Source organism: Emydura macquarii, unplaced genomic scaffold, assembly GCF_026122565.2.
Source record: "Emydura macquarii macquarii isolate MOO-44397 ecotype Brisbane River unplaced genomic scaffold, CSIRO-AGI_Emac_v2 contig_561, whole genome shotgun sequence".
Lineage (NCBI taxonomy): Eukaryota > Metazoa > Chordata > Testudines > Chelidae > Emydura > Emydura macquarii.
In genome coordinates, this window is record NW_027130698.1 from 4670789 (window position 1) to 4692360 (window position 21572).

At 39.9% G+C, this 21572-nt stretch overlaps 1 protein-coding gene across 3 annotated transcripts; it reads right to left on the bottom strand.

The window, feature by feature from the left end:
- Positions 1 to 926: 926 nt before the first annotated feature.
- Positions 927 to 20660, bottom strand: LOC137147739 (fatty acyl-CoA hydrolase precursor, medium chain-like). 3 transcript variants are annotated; one of them, XM_067540081.1, is made up of 15 exons: positions 20642 to 20660; positions 20384 to 20496; positions 14831 to 15035; positions 13848 to 13989; positions 12472 to 12605; positions 10608 to 10761; positions 9807 to 9908; positions 7924 to 8028; positions 6335 to 6385; positions 5386 to 5526; positions 5208 to 5288; positions 4630 to 4777; positions 3817 to 3939; positions 2649 to 2721; positions 927 to 2185 (listed from the first exon to the last, which is right to left on the bottom strand). In XM_067540081.1, the coding sequence occupies exons 2-15, from the start codon at positions 20454 to 20456 to the stop codon at positions 2008 to 2010; spliced, it is 1710 nt and encodes a 569-aa protein (XP_067396182.1). In that variant the 5' UTR covers positions 20457 to 20496; positions 20642 to 20660; the 3' UTR covers positions 927 to 2007. The 3 variants fall into 3 exon arrangements, with proteins under 3 accessions (XP_067396182.1, XP_067396183.1, XP_067396180.1); XM_067540082.1 differs by lacking the exon at positions 20642 to 20660 and having other exon boundaries at positions 5386 to 5523; positions 20384 to 20635; XM_067540079.1 differs by lacking the exon at positions 20642 to 20660 and having other exon boundaries at positions 20384 to 20635.
- Between the last annotated feature and the right edge of the window lie 912 nt (positions 20661 to 21572).

Genomic DNA, 21572 nt, shown 5'->3' on the forward strand with positions numbered 1-21572 from the left:
TGCAGGCAGGTTGCTACAGCCCTGTCCGTCCCCCGCTGTTCCAGAGACAGGGTGTGGGTGAAGTAAGGGTTGGCCCAGTAAAAAATATTACCTCACCCACCTCATCTCTCAGTGCAAAAAGACAGACAGAGTCAGCAAAGAGCCCCAAAGAAATGAGACCTGCCTGCTGCCATTAACATTTACAGTGGTGCCCACAGTGTGGTTTCACAATAAAAAGCCCTTAAGATTCTTATCTCACACTTTCAAGCACTGTATTTTCTCTCTATCCCCCACATTTTATCTTCTTTCTCATCATTTCAGACTTTTCCATCAGGCTAGGTTTCATTGAGGTGATAGAATAATAAATCCCAAAAGGGAAGAGTTAACATGTGTATATAACATTTTATAGGAAAAGGGACTAAAGGGGAAAAAAAGTATAGGTATTCAACATTCAGAAGTGGTCTGGAAAAGGGTAAACAGAGAGGTGGCTAAATTTGCAGATACAAAATTACTCAAAATAGTTGAATGCAGAAAGTTACAGAGCACTCTCACAAAATGGGGTGACTGGCAACATAATGGCAGATAAAATTCAGTGTTGACAAATGCAAAGTAATGCACATTAGAAAATATAAGCCCAACTATCCATACAAAATGATGAATTAACTGTTACCATTCAAGAAGGAGATCTTGGGGTCTCTGTGGATAGTTCTCTGAAAACAACTGCTCTGCATGCAGCAGCAGTCAAAAAAGCAAATAATGTTATGAACCATTAGGAAAGGGAGAGAGAGACAGAAAATACCACAATGGCACTATATACAGCAATGATTCACCCACACCTTGAATACCTCAAGCAGTTCTAGTCCCCCAGTCTCAAAAAATATATTGGAAAAGGTACAGAGAAGGGCTCCAAAACTGATTAATGGGTATGGAACAGCTTCCCTATGAGGGGAGATTAAAAACACAAGGACTGTTCATCTTGGAAAAGAGAAGCCTAAAGGAGGATATGATAGAGGTCTATAAAATCATGACTGGTGTGGAGACAGTGAACAGGGAAGTGTTATTTATCCCTTCACATAACATAGGAACCGGGGGTCACCTAATTAAATTAATAGCAGGTTGAAAACAAACATAAGGAAGTACTCTTTCACACAACACACAAGTCAACCTGTGGAACTCATTGGCAGGGGATGTTGTGGAGGACAAAACTATAACTGGGTTAAAAAAAATACTAAGATAAATTCATGGAGGATATAAGTCTTATCAATGGCTACTAGCCAAGATAGTCAGGGATGCAACCCCATGCTCTGGGTGTCCCTAAGCCTCTGACTGCCAGAACCTGGGACTGAATGACGGCCAGATAGAATGATTGCCCTGTTCTGTTAATTCCTTCTGAAGCATCTGGCATGGCCACCATTGAAAGACAGGACACTGGGCTAGATGGATCATTGGGCTATCTTATGCTCTGAAGTGTCTGGATTTGAAGCATGATCCTGTAAGGCACTGAGCATCTGGGAATGTTTTCCTTATAAGGAACTCAAGAACACTCAGTACATGACATTGAACTTGCATTAAAATCAATAGCAAAACTCATAACTTCTGTGGGAGCAAGTGCAGGGCCTATGAGTGACAAATGTCACTTGAGAGAGAAAATATAGGGGGAATAAAGGGCAACACTGCTGTTCAGGCTCTGCAATGTGTTACATGTACCATCTAGTATCATCATATTGTATTTGAACTTGTTGTAGAATATTTTTCCAGTGCCATATCAAACTCTGATATTTTGTGAGCAAACATCACTGATTCTGCTTAAGACTTGAATGCTCATCCTGTTTTCTGCCTGGTTCACTACAGAGCAGCTCAATCCCTCCTGGGACTCAGTTTTGCTCAGATTCTTCTCTAATACCTCATACATAAAACTAAACTACATTATAATGAATTATAAATTGAGTATTAAATGCCCCCCATTCAGATGAAGTAATCTTGTTTTTTTCCCACAGTAGTAAAAGCAACTGATACGCTTCTCAGACTTTATAATTCTGTGTGATCTCTCTTTCCTTCAGCCATCTGTTTAGGTAGGGTCTTTGTCCAGAACTCCACTCTGTTCTCTTTCAATTTCTTTGCTGCCTTCTGCTTGACATCTATTATAAGGTATTGTTCATCCAGATTATACTCTGGCCATGTCACCAGACCTTCACCATTAGGATTTCTAGAAAAAAATACAAAGAATCATCATCTTGCCACTTTTCTATCATTGTGATGAAAATTGCATCACACAGTGTTTGTCAATTAATTTTCATGGGTCAGATTCCTTCAGGGCAGGGGGAGGTCAGACAAAATTCAGGCTTTGCTTACAACCTCACAATATCTGGATATTTCAACTAAAATAATCAGTGATTAGCAGTCAAACAGCTAACAATGTTGTCATTTAATTTTGCTTCATTAGGCTTCAGCTCTAATGCTTTGTTATGTGAGTGTGAGCTCAGGCCCTTGGACTTATTTTTTTCTGTTTGTCTGCAGGTTCAGTAAGACAGTAGTAGATCACATTTGGCAAGTTTTCTGTACAACCACAAGAATTCAAAACTAGTTTGTTTTTAAATGAAATCTTAAACTCCACAAAAAGATGGCACCCACCAGATTAGTGGTACAGATTAATGTATTTTAAATCTCACCCTTTGCGAGCAAAGTTAGCCCAGTATTTCATAATTGTTCTGCTGAGTTTACTGTCTTCTTCTGTAGCTTCACCTGCAGGCAAGATATGAAACTGTAATGTCAGCACAAAGGTTATACTGATGTAGGTGCACTCGGAATTAATTCCAGCAAAAAAGTATCTATAGTTCACTGCTATAAAACAGGAAACAAAGATCATATTTCCTATATTTCTATAGCAGCAAGCCTGCTAGTAGGGCTCAAGCAGTAATAATGTCAGTTACTGGGCAAACTACACCTCTGACCCTCTCTTGGTTCTGTTAAGTACAGCTCCTGCTCAAGTCTCAGGCCTTTAGCCATCACCTGGCTCAGGAGGGAATCATGCAATTCTCAAACTCTGAGATGAGGTCCTGGGTAACAGTCCCCTGGTACTAATTGATTGCTTCAGCATGTCTGACCTAGGCTCAGACTCTACAGTTCTGTTCCTTCCAGGGCAATTACAGCGGTCATCAATTACCAACCAGGTTCCTTAAAACAAAGTATCATTTAATCAGAACAAAAAGCATTTTAGAGAAAACTTACTTAAAAAACAATAAAACAGACTATATGCATGTCTTAGCTTACCAGGTACCTAACCTTCCGCATGAGGACACTGGTAGGACTAACTCATTTTCAGCAGAGCCTCTCTCTGCATAAGCTTGTTTCCCCATCTGAGCTCACTCCTGAATGCATAGCACAGTTTTTATCACTTCCTTTCATAGGAATCAAATAACTTTGAACTGTTTATAGCCCTTTGATCTGATAACTCCCAGCTCCGGCAAAACTAAGTTTCAATTTGTTTTGAGACTGGAGAGAGAGTCTTAGAAGCTAACAACTTGCCCTGTTGTCTTTCAGGTTTGTGCTCGGGTGTTCTTGTTTGGAAAACAAGCCTTCATGCACTGACTGACTCCCATGAATTTAAGCATTATAGGCCTATAATAAACATTCCACTACCCCCTGTATAATTAGATCAATACAGTCATACAGAAATTCAAATAACCCAACAATAATTTCACCTCACTGACCCAGACACATACAGTATTCATACAGTTGTTACATCTTAGTATTCACAACATTATTAGATATGAGTTCCACATGTGTCACAATAATGATACTTTAATAAGAATTCTTTAGCAAGCATGGATATATCACCAGCTAAGAAGGACTTTCCAAAGACGTAGCCAATTTCGTCACCATGATCCGCTTTTACAAAGTCTGGTTTATTTGAGCTTGGTCGATGATGAAAATCATAAACGTAGACTGGGTTACCAGAATCTAATAGAAAACAAAGTTAAGAAGATCTTCAATAGTAAAAATATATTCCACATGGAACAATACACTTAAATCAAGAGCTACTTTGATAAGATGCTGGCGAAAAAGCCATCTTGTTGGCCAGCTGAATTGATTATTATTACTAAACTGGAATTTAGTTGCAAACATACATTACCAAAGTTTAATGGAAAATACATAGCACAATGAACCCCCAGACAGTCACAGCTGGTGCCAACAGAAAAAGTTCAGAAGTTCATCAGATACTAAACTATGCACCTGATTGTCCCTTAAACAGGAAAAACCTATGTGAAGAACAGGAACCCTCTATATTCACCTTCCTGGGTTTCCACTGTATCATACCCATTGCGGGAGGTATGTGTCTGCTCCTTTCCCTGAAAAACAAGAATGGAGCTCAACCCCCTAAACCTGCAGCTCTTCAGCTTTCCTGTAGGAGACCAATTCTTCTGTTTGCATGCTTCTTCTGCCTTTCAGGGCAACATGGCAGGATTCATACATTTTTCTCAATAAAGTTTCAGGAAAGCAAGAGATTGGGGCTGAAAAACTGTTGAGATGATCCATTATAGACATAAGGAGATGGATAGGAACCTAATTCCTGGTCAGGCTTTGAACAAGGATATTGGCAGGATGGAATTTAAACATTTTAAAAAAATATGTGCTTAACTGGAAACTCACCTCTGTGATATTTAGCTGTTTGAATGGCTGGAACAACAAATACTGCATCTCCCATCAGTTCAAAAAACGCATCTCGTACCTGGGTAGGCTCCTCTGTATTGCTTAAATATTCATCAGATAATAGATTAGTGAATTCAGCAGGAACATGCTAGAATGAACAATGAAGATACTTGTTATAATGATGTTATTTATTGGAAGCAACTGCAGCATTTAGCAAGCTTTATTTCCCCCGAGAGCCCTTCAGCAGTCTTATGAACTAACCCTATGAACTAGGTTATAGCAGATTTTGTGGGGTGACTAATCTTTGGAGGGAGCAGGATTGTGCTTCTCTTCCCCTTCTGCCAGTTTGGCACTTTTTTGTCAGTAGAACATAACCTTCTGTTAAGACGTTTTAGCTCAGAATGAATTTTTACCCCCCTGAAATATACCTTTGCCCAAAAGGACAGTCCTAGCTCAGTAATAAAGCCGTATGTTGTAAGATATTCCCACACACAGAATTAAACATTGAAAGTTGGGGAGGGAGAGCTCGCCTAGGACTATACCCATCATATGTGAATTAATCTGAAATAGTCTCTTACTGTAAAGATCTCTAAGCTCAGTAATAGTGAGGTTACTGTTTTTTTGTCCATCCCTTCAGTGAAAGCAGGATATTTCAACATCTGCACAGTAAAAAGAACATGACATTGCCTGTGAATTCCTATATTACTAAAGAGTTAACAGACTGGGATATAAATAAAACAATTATAATCATCTTACATTAGGAAGTAACCAGCTAAATTCATGGTTATTTACTCCTATTATATATGGGACTGCATTGATTGTTTTTTCAGCCAGTAGCTCCTTGGTACTCTTAGGAAGAAATACACCATCCGTAACTGCAGAGATAAATAAGGACTGCTGAAGAAAGAAAAAAAAAAAAGAAATTCCTTTGTTATTATTTAAAAATTACTTTTGCCTGTAGAAGATATTTCAAACTTCCCACTGAAGACCTCAACCAAGCCTAAGCAAATGCCCAGGTGAGCTCATACATTATTAGTGAAAGTGTAAGATGTGTATGTAAGAGATGAATACACATTTCAAGCCATGCTCAGTTTTTCCTGCATATTTCCTATCCTGCTTAACAATCTGTGTTCTGCCCTTTGTATGTCAAATACTCATGGCACATAAAGAAGTCAATCAAATTCTGTCCTTGCTTACATCATTCCAACCCTACTGGGCCTGCATACATGTAAGTAAAGGCAGAATTAACTTATATTGGGGATTGCAAAACAGCTCAGTAACTGAAGGTAAGTTAATGGGGGGAAACCATGTAAGTGGGGCACTAACTAAATTGCAATTATGAAGAAAACAAAAATTTCAAATGCTCTATACTTCATGCAAAGTTTTGATTAATCCTTAGTAAGCTTCCCCAAATACACAATGTTTACTTCCTGCATGCCATGTTACAAAACCATCCATCCAGGCCCAGTGGATACACTTGGCTGATGACTGTGGTAGCAGTGGAAGCTATGGAAAAATGGCCATTTTCCTTTTGCACATTTTCTCATTTGCTTGTATTCCCAAACCTGCATTTTTCAGGTTTGTCTCCATGGGAAATTGTGAGTGTTGGTACATTCTTGATGTGATACCATCTCCCTTTTGAAAATGGGCTCATGGCAGGACACGAACTGTTCAAAGCCCAACCAGGAAATCAAAAAAATATCACCTGTTCAGAGTCTCCAGATGATGTAGCATTCAACTGTATTGTTGTGAATTCCTGCAAAGTGCAAGGAGCAGGAGAAAAGGATGAATTCTGTGATGGTTGCCACTTTAAGTTATTCTAATCTTACAGCACACATTTTGTTTATTGCAGTAAAAGTTGAAGTGTCACTGCAGACACTAGTTACTATGTCACCAATCACTTCACCATTTCCTCCTCTGTCTGCATCTGCTTAACAGCAAGCTGGGGGACCCTAGGAACTCAGGAATTGCCAAAGAAGAATAGATCAGTGGTCCCTCTGCTGGCCTTCCTGTGAGAGTGCACTACACTATATTTGAGAGGAAGGTGAACATCACTAATAAAGTACTGATGGGGAGGTGGCAATTCATTCCTGATCAGCTGAAGCATAAGGATAAACAGGCCTTGACATTTTTATATTTTCCATTGTAATTGCAGATATTATTTTTGATATACTGTAAGTCTGGGCTAGTGGTTTATTATCACAAGTTATATAAAAAATAGTGTGGTCGTGGTGAAATAACATCTAATGTCATTAATATAGAGAAAAATGTCAATATTATGTTATTTATAGCCAAATGGCCTTTGTTTTGCAATACAAATTGTTTAAAGCCATGCAATAATGTTTAACAGCTAGCTAAGGTTTGAGTTTTCAAAGGAGTAAAAAGGTATGCACTTTTACTAGGAGTTGGACATCAAAATCCCATCGGCTGATCTGAAAATCCCATCCTAAAACTATTGGAAACTGCCATCCCAGGGCCTGTCAGTTCAGTCAAGGAGAGAACCACCTCTTCTGGGCTGCTTCCCTGTCTATCTCTGCCAAGGCTGCAGGGGCAATAGCGATGCCCTGGTGCATCTCACACTTGCCCCATTACAGAAATCATAGAATTTGACACCTCTCCCCGCCACGTCAAACAATTAGAGTTCCTGCTTCCCATTGGAGCCAGACCTTTAATATGACGACTCCTAAGGTTCTCAGAGAAATTGGGTCAGTTTTTTACTGCCAAGTCCACAACATGGCAAAAATCTTAAATGTCAAAGGTTGTGAAAATCACAGAGGCCTTGATTCTGATGACAACAAAGACAGAAAATATACCCTTAACCAGATAAGTCTAAACTTCATTAGAAGATTATTAAGCTACTGTATTTAGCTGTACAGCTTAATGAATATGCACCATGTAATAGCATTGCTGTTTAATAGTGATTGTACTCGTGTTCTTGTTATCAGCGAAGGTAAACACAAATGGTCGACTGTCCTCTTATCATTCATTACATTATAAATATCTGTCCTGTCTTCTTTACTCATCTTCTTTTCAAATGTAATAACCCAAGTTATTAGGTATTGTTTATATTAAGATAGACTAGGAAGCCCCAGTCTTAGTCAGGGCTCCATTGTACTAGGCAATGCAAATGCATGGTCCCTGCCCCCAAGTGCTTACAATCTAGTGTCTTTAATTCCTCCTCCAATGGAAACAGAAAGGAAAAAGAGTGAACATTTGGACCCATGGCTGAAATCCTGTTTGTTTGCAGTAAAAGATGAACAGTTGCTGCACACAGTGAGTTACAGTGCCACATACCATATTCAGCGTTATTTTCATTATCTCCTCCTCTGTCTTTTCCCTGAGACAATGAACCATTGCAGCGGAGCTGGTAGATTTACAGCCAGATACACTAGCAATGTTCTGCAATCAATAAAAAAGTCACTTTTTATATATTAGTAGCTCTCCATGGAAAATAAGAACAACAATTAATTCTTAAATTTAGCACTTTACACTGCCAGTGTGCTGTGTACACATTAAGTTCTGGGTGGGTCTGGAATTTTTGGGTCACAGTCTCCTACTGTAGAAGAAAGGAAGCTCAATTGTATGTTCTGGACTTCATATGTTTCAAAAGCATTTCAAGGGACAATGCTGCAAACAAACCAGGGCTCTGCAAGCAGCTAAGCATCTCAATGTAGGAGGGTTTTGTGCACTTGCTGGTGAAATTTACTTTCTTAGAGCTTTACAAACATTAACTAATCATCACAAAACTCCTCCTAGGTAGGAAGATAGAAAAACAAAGGCACAGAGATCAAATGACTTGACCAAGACACAGAGGGTTCTGTATCAGTACCAGGATCACAACATATAAGTGTTCCTGTTAGTCGCATGCTTTACTCCACTACATTAGCTCTTCTCACAACTTGCAGATAGAGGTCACACTTTTTGCTCAGCAGTGGAGTCAGCTAAGCCATGGGCAGCAGAGCTATGGGCAGCCAGCTGGGAGGGAACCCATAGGAGTCTCTAAATGGCCAGCCCAGGAATACCTCAAACTGGCCTAATGGAATCCTCCAAAAACTCAAGTAACACGGGCCCCAGTGTTGTATATTCATTGTAAAAGGTGACACATTCTCTAGAACATTTTTGCCTCCAATAAGTTCAGTTCCAATTTTGCTGTAAACTCTGTTGAATTTGGTTATTGTAGGATGTAATAAAAATGTTTTACATTTGTACAGGGCCTTCCACACAAGGATGTTTCTTGGGGGAGTAGGGCAAATTCCAGTTCTGCTCCCTACTCCTGGCTCCGCAGCAGTGACCCCATTCCAATTCTCACTCGTTGCCCCTCCTCCCCACCTCCTGCAGGGACCCAAGAACTACCTCAGCTGGGGAGTTTCCCCTCTCTCCCCCACACAGCGCATGAGCCAGCGCTGCCCTTCTCGACAGACTCCCCTGTGCTCTGCTGTAGAGGAATAGACTCCCTGTGTTCTGGACTGCAACACCATTTGGCCCAGCTGCCCCTCCATCTGGACAGAGGGGCAGCCAGGCCAAATCTAAGTGAACTTAACTGAAATTCGACCTGGCTTTACAGAGGGACAATTGGATCAAATTTTCATCTTTACAGAGGGGTGATCAGCTCAAATTTCAGTGGTGGTGTGATCATGCAGCTGGAGAGACACTCCTGACTGTTCTGGGAGCTGCTAGAGTGCTTAGGTACAGGACTACTGCTTAAAAGTGGTCAGGCCATGGCCCCTCCTTGCTCTGGGGACTAGGGAACTTTGAACAAGTGCAAAAATAATAGGAAAAGGACATTCGTCCACTCCCCCAGTTAGCGCTACTGCTGTCCGGTAGGTAAGTATTATCATCTCCTTTATTAACAGTCAGTTAAGTGGCACAGTTGGGAATAAAACTCAGATTTCCCACAAGTCAGTCATGTAGTCTAACCACAAAACCACACTACCTTCCTTTACAATGGGATGCCAGACAACTGGGAGCAAGACGAAGCCAAAAACGTGTGTATACACATGAATCTGTGAGTTTGAACATGCCAGTATGATAAACGCACATGTAAATGGATATTTGAGTATCAAAATATCAAATATGCAGAGTTTTCTTATTTCCACACACAAATGTAGAACATTTTTACAGGTGCAAGTCAGGTCCCAGCTTTTACAAATACAGACTCAATATTACAAAGAACGTACATTAGTTTGTGCTTCAGGATTGGCATTAAACAAAGCCTTGATTGCAACTCCACTCTCTGAGATGGCCTTATGGAACAAGCCCTTTGCCAGAGGAGATAAGACCTGAAAGGCAGGAAAAGAGGGAGAGTAGTACAAACACTGATCACTGAATCAGAAACTCCAATATCACGAATTACATTTTAACACCATTGTTTCACTGGAAAGCAAGTATTATTAGATCATGTCAAATGCTCTGCAGACTCAGATCTGATGCTTTGCTTCCAAACTCTCACAGCCTGATGAAGATTATCCTCTTGATTCTAAATATGCTGAGTGAGATTTTCAAAAAAGGTTGGTGTGCAATGGACTCAAATGTTTGTCTAACTGTTATGTGCTGTTACCATGGCTGCTCACCCTGACTATGTGACTGTATGTGCAAGTGACTCTTAATGCAGATCTTAAATGGGGTGTGGGCGCTAACATAGAATCTCTCTACACCAGGGTGAATTTTACTCTGTGGCCTCATTTTTGTTCCCTAACCCAGCAGTTTAAAATAATTCAGTACGCAGGTTAACTAAAGAGGAATCAACACTTAGGTTCTTAAAACAAATTGGTGATTGTATGAAAATAAATTTTTCATCAATCAGAAGATTCTTTAATATCAAACTCTCCCTCAGAGAAGGTTGATGTACCATGGTTCCCAGCTGCTTCAGTCTCCACTAATACTCAACCTTGTCATCACCTCCCTGACTTTTCACTCACAATAAAAATGAGGGGGTGTTTTTTTAAACTCATTAGCATTAGTGATCATTGTAAACCTACAAGAGCAGAAACACTGGCTCCTCCCGCAGACTCTCCAAATATAGTGACAGATCCTGGATCTCCTCCAAAACGTTCAATATTTTCTTGAATCCACTGGAGAGCTGCCACTTGATCCAAAAAACCCCAGTTTCCACGAGCGTGTTCATCACCAGAACTGAAAGCAAGAGAATATAAAGGAAAGGTAGGTAGCCTAGAGGTTTTCCCCTGGATGGCCCTGCAGTTGATGTTACCAGCAAATATTCCCGGTGCGGGGGTCTTCCTTCTCGAGGCGTTGGTGGCACGGGATTTGAGAGGAAGTCCTTGGCTGCTTGGAATGCCTTGGGTGTGGGTGGTACCATAAAGTGCCAAGTGCCTCTGCTACTCCCAGAGTCAGCAGCAGGGCCGGGATTGGGCTGAGACCTCCAAGGGGTGAGGCTGCCACCAACACAAGCGCTGACAAAGACGAGTGGCCCAGCACAGGTCTCGCCTTGTCTTCTGTGCTCTTTTTGTCCCTCTTTGGTGTCAGCGAGTGCCATCTCCTGGTATGTACCTTCCTATGCTTCTTCTTTGGCATCGGGGATGGCGATTGGTGCTGGGAGGAACTTGGTACCAGAGGGCTGCTCCGCACCGATGCCAATGTACTTGGCACCAAGTCTGAATGGCCCGGAAAACTCGCAGTTTACAGAGGGTTATTAATATGCTTACTGGTAAATTTCACAGACTTGGGGTGCAGTGTACAATGTGGAAAAAAAGAATGGACACTATGTCCATTAAGCATGTGGCTTAAGGAGAGATGGATAGATGATCAACAATCACTAATTAGCTTTGGAATTTCTGTTGTGTGAATGACATCTTTATAATGATCCTGTCCTATTATAGCTTCCTGGTTTATTTTCCTTTCTCACTTTAATATACAGCCTACAGATGGGCATCATGGTGGTTTTGGTTCCAGGAAAATATATCTGTTCTCCAATATTTATTTGGCTGTATCAGTGTTATCATATTTCCTTGTCCCTGGGTGAGTGTATATGCAGGTAATTTATTTGTATCCTTGATATTTGGTACCCAAATCAGCCTCATTATGTTTAAAAAAAACCAAACCAAAAATCCACAAATAAGCGTAAGTGCTAGTTCACATCCAAACTTTTCCCAAAGTTCGGGTAATGCTTAGGTAAGGCTCTGGATCTGAACTTTCCCACAATTTTAGGGCACATAGGTCCAGGGTTTTGGTTATGGCCATCTCAAATTAAAGGTAAAACTAAGATGGGTAGGAAACAATTGTATAGTCCTTTCTCTTTTAGGCTTTTATCTGTTTGCAGCAGATTTCCTTAAACTGCATATTGGCACAAGCTAGGTGGTATTAAGGTTTTCACTCAGGTTTCCCCACAGAAGGATAAATTAATTTGTTAGTTGTGAGTTAAGACATGTTATACTGGCTTGACATATGCTTGCCTTTTTCGGACTCAAGCACCGGGGAATTGAAACATTATGCTGTGTGTTGTGTGTGTGTGAGACTTGGTTTTAGATTCTGGTTAGACTTTCCATGGTGCTTAATTTAGTAGCTGAAAAGAAGTCCTGTGATTAAAAAAATTACATTGACATCCACTTATATAAACACTTGACTCAAGAATAAAACATGATGACAAATACAACTTCTGGCAATAAGCATCCAAAAATGGGCCTGTTTCAGAAAGGTTTGAGATAAATCCAAAGAAATAATCATAAAAGGATACATTTTGAAACAGTCTTAACTTAGACTCTGAAACTTTGCCAACATTTTGGAGGTGCAGATCAAATGGATTTAGCTACCTAATTTGCACATGCAAATATTCTGTGCATCTGCTCCCATTGGTTTCTCCACATGCAATTAGATATAATGTCTTACCTAAAATATCCAAGGATGCCTAATCTGTATTGAATTGCTACAACAACCACATTTTCAAAGGCTGATAGTGCTGATCCATCATATGTTGAAGCTGCACCAAGCACTAATCCACCTCCATGGATCCACACCATGACCTGAAAAAAGGCAGGAAGAGTTAGTTACCTGCAACTGTAACACCCTGATATTACTTCAGGTGTAAAAGTCAAATCAGAAGTTGCTATTTTTACTGTGATAAAGTACTATTTTGTGCTATTGCACAACACTAGAATTCTTGCTGGCTCAGTTGCTTGAGATTATAGTAAAAAAAAAGTGGTAGGATTTTTCTGAGTATGGGAATCTCAGTTTTAAAGATAAATTATTATTTTTATTAAATATTTATACTGTGGTGATGGTCAGAGACGATTGCTATCTCATAAGGCTTATAATTTAAAGACACAAACAGACAAAGGGTAAGTGATGGGAATACAACTTGCAAGCAGAAAAATATGGGGAAGAATTGGCCCAGATTTGTTGGTTATATATTGTAGGAATTTTTGTTTTTTTATTTTAAGTGAGGTGCGCGAGGTAGGGAAGAAGGCAGCAGGAAAAAGAAAGAAAAAGAAAGGGAATAGTTATCCCTATTTCTTCAATTCCAAGTATCTTTGCAGATTTCCAGATTGTTGGTAATGGATAATCATATCACTGTTTTCCATTTTTAACATACACTAACAAAGATTCTATTTTCAAAGGACAATAAGATTTTTTCTTAGCTTAATGAGGAGAATAGCATGTGCCCCTAAACTGGCAGGATATATCAGTCTCCTTGGATCTCAGATCTAATAAAGCCACATGGTATGAAATATACAGAATGGCATGAAGAATAAAATAGATGTTTATGAATTGTGGAAACTAATTCTGAGTTACAATAACAAAAAACAGGAAATAAAATAAGAAAACACCAAACTGAGGTGGGTGCATGCAAGTTATTCAGTTATGACAGTGCATTTTTATTATTTACTCAGTTTTTCTCTTTTCAGAGTTTTTGAAGGAAAAATGTGTTACATAAGATAACTTTTTTTAACATCCCAGTAAATATTTAATTGTAAAATATTAAAGGGTTTGTATGTTATAAGTCTCAGAAAATGTTTTAAAAATATGAATGTATAACTAGATAGATTTATCCAGTTTTCAAAAGCAGCCCTTAAAACTGTACCTGCAAGTTTGCATACAGCAGTAAAATGCTGTCAAGTTTTTCTTATGGGATCAAATGGAGCCCTGCAGTATATAGGCACTGACCTCCATGGAAGTTGTGCCTACTTACACCAAGGTATAATTTGATCCATGGAGTTACACCAGGGATGAACTAAGGGCACCGATTTTGCAGTAACGTTGCTTACAGGTAATCTGTCGTTGTCTGATCTGGCAGGTGTGTACACGTTTAGGAACAAACAGTCTTCGGAACATCGGAAAGAAAGTTTGTCTTTTCTGTTAGTAAACACATCCGATAGATGCTGCCCAGCCACTGGGTCCTGTAGGCACCTTAATGATTTAAAAAAATATATATATATCAATAATATTCAACAGAATCATAGTAACAAAAACTCTCAGATGTTTATCCCCAAGAAATGGCAACATAGGGGTTTCCAGATGGTTGGATTCCATTTTTAACATAAAAACGTTTTCTTCCCTGTGACTGCCAGCCAAAAGGGCATTAAGGAGTCATACAGACGATGGCCACAGTCTCTAACAAAACACACTCACCCATAGGTTTTTTCGAAACACCTTAGCAACCTGCCTGCAAATGGGCAGGTTGTTAAAACATACAAGAGCCTCCTTGCAGTTTCTGTCATCCAATGGAAATGCAGCTGGATTCTTTTCAATCTTATATTCCCCAATCACACAGTATATTATAGATATTAGTCACGTGACATAATACACTACTGGAAGGCATGTTGACACTACAGTGACAAGGGTAGAATAAGAAACCTATATAGAATAGACTGCCCTCAACTTCATATATGTAGTATTGGGAGTGTGACTCATATGACATTTAGTCCCTCCAACCATTTCTTAACTGCTCTTCAGGTCTGCTCCTGAGGTATATGGTTCGTAAACATTACTAATTGGAAATTCAAAAGCCCCAAGGGAGAACATCATTGATGAAGAGTGGGAGTGGTCCACCGCTAATGCCAAATAAATATCATGGGATTTACGTTTAAAACTCACCTAATTTAACAATCTACAGGCAGTAACAGATCCCCCAGAGATCATTTTGCTAGATTTATTTTGCTCTAAATGTCAGTATTGTTTGTGTTGATCCATATGAATCACAAATAATTACACATTCCAACCCATCCAAATGTTCATGTCACTGGCTTACATGGGTGGGTAGGAAGTTGCATCTCTGAGACCTTTCCATGGCTCAACTGGCACCGGAGGGGAAAACCTCAAAGGTCCAACAGGTGGCTTTGCAAAAGGAATTCCCAGGAAAACATCTACATGTCTCTCAGCTCCATCAACTCTGATTTGCTGCCCTTGGAGTTTCCCATATTTGGTAATCACTTTTGGGCGTGCAGCATTTTGTCCTGTGAAACATGCATAAAGTCAGATTATATACTGGTAGGTTCAGAATGACATGACAGATTTCTAAGTGCTTCAGATGTTTACCTATGTACCTTTGATTTCTTGTAAAAATTTCATACAGGATATTTCAATAAACATTCATGAATAAGTAAAAAAAAACCCTGCAAACACTATCAACTTTTAAGTCTAACTATGCTTACGAGAGGTTAGGGTTGCCAATTTTGGTTGGACATATTCCTGGAGGTTTCCTCACATGACATAATGTTTAATTAAAGATTAATCTTTAATTCCTCAAGACTCCAGGACAATCCTAGAAGGTTGGCAACCCTATATTGCATTCATTTTTTATCAAAATATATGTTGTTCTTACAGGCAACTTGTTTGCATAACAAATGTATGCCTATAAGGTAGAAACCAGGTTTAAAATTAAACTTGGCATCAATACGTGTATAGTACAAAAATCATTACGTTGATTAATTGTTTAAGGTATGTAATAGCATTTAGCAGATGAGTGGCTATGTGTTAATATAGCATTTAGCAGATGAGTGGCTATGTGTTAAAGACATCACTAGCAAAACAGGTACTTGTATGTCTTTCAAAAGTATGACGATTGTGATATTTTAACAAATAAAAGTATTATTAAGGAAAACCTTGCAGTCATGTTGATTGCTACGTAATTGTGCATTATTATTGTTTTAAAAAACAAGTCTTTCTGTAATTACTTTGACAAGGGGTGAAGTGCTTGCCCCCCAGCAAAATCAATGGGAGTTTTGCCATTGACGTCAATGGGGTCAGGATTTCATTCTCTCTATATACAGATTGACGTACATCAAATATTAATGTCTGGCAACCGGGGACAATCTCTCATCCCAATCATTGCAGTAGCCAGTCAACATCCCTTCTTATAGTCATTCGCAATCAGTCTTTGCTTTCAAATGCACATGCCCATGCTTGTGTAACTTGTTATCCTGGATCTTGCAGAGCAAAACATATCGATTATTTTACTTGCAAGAACAGTGTCACAAATCCTAGGGAGAGCCCCTTACTGGTTTCCCACTAGGATTGCTATGAGGGAAATCCAAGCTCCTGTGCTCTGGATTCCCAGGGTCAGGGCTTAAATTCTCATTGACTATTTCCCAGAGTGCCTCACCCCACCACCATTCAGGGCTTGGGGCTCCAGTCCTGTTGGGGGCTTGGTGCTTCATGGGGGGTACCTGGGCTTGGGACTCCGGGCTTTAGCTGAGGACCCTTGGCACATACTTAGGGCACAGACCTTCTATCTTGAACCCCCTCCTCCAAGTGTTGGAACCCACTGTCCAGGTGCCTAGCCCCATTGGGCACAGCGCTGACCATTCAGACTCCCCAGTACTTGAACATACTCTTTCCCAGAACTCCACCCCAAAGATTTGAAGCTTCTGGTTTACAATGTAATTCTCTTAGGGGCATATAGCGGTTGTGAAGCAGTGAACACTCGCACACATTGCTCAGTCTAGCATCTTTATGCTCTTCACTTAACAGGTAAAGCATAGGAGAGTACAGATCATACGACACAATAAAACACCCTAAACACAATGTCCCTCACTAACTCAACCTTTGCTTGCGAGTCCCTGGGGGATCACCTGTGTTATGACAGACAGAGTGTGTCATCCCCTCCCCCTTACCCCCTTCCTCCTACCCTGCAGCAGCCTCCCTCATCTTAATCTGGTACAAAAAGTCCCTCTGAGAGTCCCTGTCACAGGGCATGGCTCCGCTCCTGCCTTCTTCCCCACCGAAACAGCACAGACTCCAGTGGTTGTGCCTACCATATTCTTTTATTTTAAGCTCCTTCCACCTCTTCTTACAATAATCCCCAAGCAACCGTCTATTTACAGGGCCAACACTAGGACCCGTGGGGAATAGAGGTCTCCGAGCTAAATCAGCCCTCCTGTTTATTTCCGCCCCCCCATTTCCCCACCCCTTCCTGGAGGCTTCCTTCCTGCCTCTTTATCAGCTTGGGGCAGATGGGGTAATTGGCTCCTTAGACCTGCCAGCCAACCAGCCTGATTGTCAAATTATCCCCATCAGCTTTCCCCAGGGGTCACATCAGAGTGCAGGCTCAGCTGTTTGCACCCTGCACTCTGTCACAGTCCCTTCATAGAGTCATCTGCTTCTTTTGTTCTGCTTTTTGATAATGTTCCACTGCTCTCAAATCCCACGCCCTTCAGACAAGGGAAGGAAGTGTCTTCCCCCAGCTAGAGCAAACCAATATGTGACGGGTACAACCTGGCACTGGGGTACAGTTTTTCTCACCCCACTAGATGTTATAGTTCTCAATGCACAAGCTTCTCCCTGAAACTTGGGACCTGTTAAAGTCTCTATGACTCAGTGCTCTCATTGTTTCCAGCTTGGGGGCGGGGGAAGGAGAAAGGCCCAGCCATGCACCCGCTGTCTCTGATTTTATAACTTTTGACCATGTGCCTAGCAGACATTAGTCCAAGCATTTCTAGGTGGGCTCTGCTGAGTCACAAGGTTGCTCAATGCCCCCCACTAAGGTGTCATCTTCCGTGAGTGAGTCATAAAGTTAAACAATCTCCACTGTATAGTCTTTTGCAAATGCCACAGGATTGTAAATCCTTTGTATACCATTACAGATTCCTGGCTGGATAGTAGTTTGCTAACACCCTTCTTGGCGGAGGCTACCTCCCTTGATACACACTAACGATACGCATATTTTGACAGCACAATGGGTATAGCAGATTATGACCTTTCATTAGATATTGTAAGGCTTGAGACTGTTTTCAGCTAACAAGTTGTACATTAAAACTCATGTAAATGGCTAGTGCAAACATCCAGTGGCTCAGGAAGCAGATGTCCTCTTAGTGATTCTAATCCCAATGAGAACAGCACATTTGCTTTTAGAAATTCCTGTCTGCCACCTATCTGTAAGGATCCCCCCACTTCTTCCTCCCCCCTCCCCTCCCTCCCACCGAGTGTAACCCTAGCATCCTTGATGTAAGTAAAGTGATTAAAAGTGTCTCTGCATGTATGTAACAACCATTATCACCTGTTGTTCTCTCCGGATGGGACAATGTCTGTATTTGTAAGTGAATAGATAAAGAATTTAAACATACTATGTAATCAATAAGAAAGGGTATATAATTGACCACTGTAACCCCATGAAGTTAAAGCTGATTTATCAGACTTCCCGGTATCGAGAATAAACCTCTCCAGTATTGTCTATGCTGCCTGATTCTTGGAGAAAGAATCCTTCATGCTTTACAATATCTTATAGGGCATGTTTAGCATGAACTATTACAACCCTACTAGAATGATGAATATGGGGTTTACACAATGCTGCTTCAGGGTATAGTGTGTCATACCATTGTCTCAAAGTGTTTTACTTTGAATAGAGGACTGCTGAGTGCTGATCACTCACCATTGTCTCTGGACTAGCAGACACAGGACACAACCCTGTTAACTCATAGTGGATCCACATACATATAGGCTTTCCATGACACAGTCTCAAAAAATCATCCACAACTCGGAAATGGTACAGACAGAACGCCCAATTTTCATAAACACAATCAACATTAACACTCTTCCGTATAAACAAAGGAGTGCTTGTATGGCTGTTTTCCTTTCTACCTAATCTGGTGGAGAACTACTTATCCAGAGTTTATCTCGAAATATTTTATGTAGTATCTAGTTTTAGCAGATAATTGTGATTTAATAATATTTTATGTGGGGTATTGTTTGTATATGTACAGACTGACAAAATGAATTTAGTGTTACTGTTATGTTTTTACTTAGATTACACAAGTGTATTTATTGAAATATAATGTATGAATGATGGAGTGATTTTTAAATTTTGAGATAGTAACTTAAATCAAGATTCCCTGTATTTTTTAAAGTTTGTGTATTTAATTAATAGAATTCAGCAACCTTAACTCCATTTTAAGCAATGTTGGGTTGGTTTTTTAAAATTTTGGATAGTAGTTTGGCTAAAGCAGGGTGTTTATATCCAGATTAAATTTAGGTTGAGATTTGGATTAAAGGCCAAAATGGAACTTGGGTTTGGGTTCAGTAGCATTGAAATATCATACATTGTTCTCATGAGATGTCAGCCCTAAATGGTTTAAAATTTGCAAGAGTAGTTGTTCTCTCAAGATTTCTGCCATTTTGAGTGAATTTAAATTGGCTCCGGAAAATAGGGCTCTTCTAATTTTAGATTCCACCTGGAACTGAAGCTACAGAGAGAATTTACATCTTGGGATTTGATTCCGCACCGTGAACTCCAAAATGGAAGGGACTGGATTTGAGGATCTGTTATATAGTTATATAATTCAGTTTACAGAACATGTCTATAATTATCAAAACTAAAAAAACGAGGCTGCATTTTATTATTATTATTTATTTGTACTACCATAACACCTAGTAGCCTGAACATGGATCACGATCTGATTGTGCTCACCAATCCACAAATTGAGGATGGAAAATTTAATCTCCCGAGCTGGATTGCTTTATACACAGTGTAATGGGAACTCGTCTGTTGTTTTTAACCCTGAACTGAGTCTAAACCAAGAGAATGCAAAGATCAATGCTGTATTGTACTGACCAAACAGAATTCTGCTTTTAACTCTGCATATAGGGCCAGATTCATTTCCAACAAAACTCCATTAAAATCTAGCTCACACTACAAGTAAAACCACTCCTGGAAATTCAGTCACAGCACTGCTTACTCTTAACCTAGTTACTAAAATATTTTCAGACTATAGTGCAGAGTGGACGTTAACCATATTTCATCATGAGGCTGACCTTGCAATCAGATCAGGTTATGCTATTGTTTTTCCTGCCCCTTTCCATGCATGCCAGCTGCCTCTGGCACAGATGTGAGGAAAAGAACTTTCTGAGCCCTTCTGGGTTGATCCAGTTTTTCTGGTTGACCCAGAGTCTCCTGAAGTCCAAGCTCTTTGGGAAAGGAATGTAGCTCACTCTTTGGAAGGCGCTGTGTAAATCTCTAGCACTAAACAAGTAGTTTTATTGATAATAGAGTAATACTAGTTAATGAATATTAATGCAGCTCTACCTGTCCCACTACAGAGAATGCCCTTCACAATCACATGCGAGTAATGCAGACACTGTAAGAACTAAACTTACAATGAACAGGTACATGCTTGAACACAGGAAAATGAAAAGTAATTAAGACCCTTTGATATCCAGACTTTGTCAACTTTCTGCCAAACAACTGATGAGTGCCCAGCTCCTGTGTTAAAAACCACACATATGTACTAGGCTGCTCCCAACTCACTGGACTGCACACTATTCTGTTTCCCCAGGAGAGACAATAGCACAAAATATTTAAAAATCTTACCATTAGCTGTAAGGATTGTGAACCACGCTGCAAGACTCAGGCACAGCAGCAAATTATTCTTATCAGTCAACATTTTGCAGAGTGCTCCAATAGCGAGCAGTCCCGTTTGTTGCCTTAAAAAGTCAGTAAATGCAAAGGTTACATAAGAGAAATACCTGACATCTCATGCAATTTCAGGCATCGATCATTTGCTGTTTAAAGTACATTGAAATCATTAACCAGTAGCACTTTGGGATTATCCTGAAATAATGGTTTCACCTTCTTTGCTAGTGAAGAAAAACTTGCTTAGATTCTAAAGTCAAACATTACAGCATAAAGCCCTATAAGAAGGAGTGACAACTGAAGACTGCCTGGATCATTTAACCCTGTACTGGGATTAAACAGCAAAATGATTTGGGTGTTTTGCTTAAAAACTGGTAGCTATAACTGTCAAAAATTTTCTGATGGAAGAGTTTACCATTGGAAAATGCTGATTGAACTAAACCAAAACATTTTGCAGGAATGTATCATTTTCATTGAAATTTTCAGTGGGAAATTATTGAAATGTTTTGTTTTAGTGTCTAAAAATGTAACCAATGATTCATTATTAAGAATGCTTAAGAGACCAACTAACCAAACATAGCCAAATTTTTGTCTAGAGTCAAACCAATACAATACGAAAAAGAGAAATATGTACCCTCCTTCCATGAAGCATTTTTTATTTTGCAGTATGTTAATCTTACACAGAAGGTGTGCTTCCAAATACACCCTCCCCAATACCATTTATATTTATAGCACAGTTATACATCACCTAAGAATACTTAAATATTGTTTCCAATTTTGGTTGCCCCATCTCTAAAATGATATAATGGGATTAGAAAAGGTTCGGAGAAGAGCAACAAAGATGATTAAGAGTATGGAATAACTTCTATACATGGAGGGTTGTTCTTAGAAAAGAGACGACTTAAGGCGAGGACATGATAGAGGTCTATAATGTGACCCTTCCATGCCTAGGGTAGCCACCTGAAAATGCCAAGGTCAGGGCAGGCTGCAAAAGGACAGCAGATTCTCCCAACTCTGGTGGGTGACACTGAAGTCAGACTTCCCACCCAGCCACAAACTGCTTCTGATTCCCCACACCGGTTATCAAGAAGCCAACATACAAATATACACAGCCCCCTTTACTGCATTTCAGTCTCCGGCTCCCAAT

What these genes read in the sequence shown, in the direction of transcription:
- LOC137147739 (XM_067540081.1), bottom strand. Translation starts at nt 20,456, where the DNA reads ATGTTGACTGATAAGAATAATTTGCTGCTGTGCCTGAGTCTTGCAGCG. An exon ending in CAGACAACGACAGATTACCT is followed by an intron (nt 12,606 to 13,847) that starts GTAAGCAACGTT and finishes GCCTTTTTTCAG; the next exon opens with GTCATGGTGTGGATCCATGG. An exon ending in GCTAACTTTGCTCGCAAAGG is followed by an intron (nt 2,186 to 2,648) that starts GTGAGATTTAAA and finishes ATTTTTTTCTAG; the next exon opens with AAATCCTAATGGTGAAGGTC.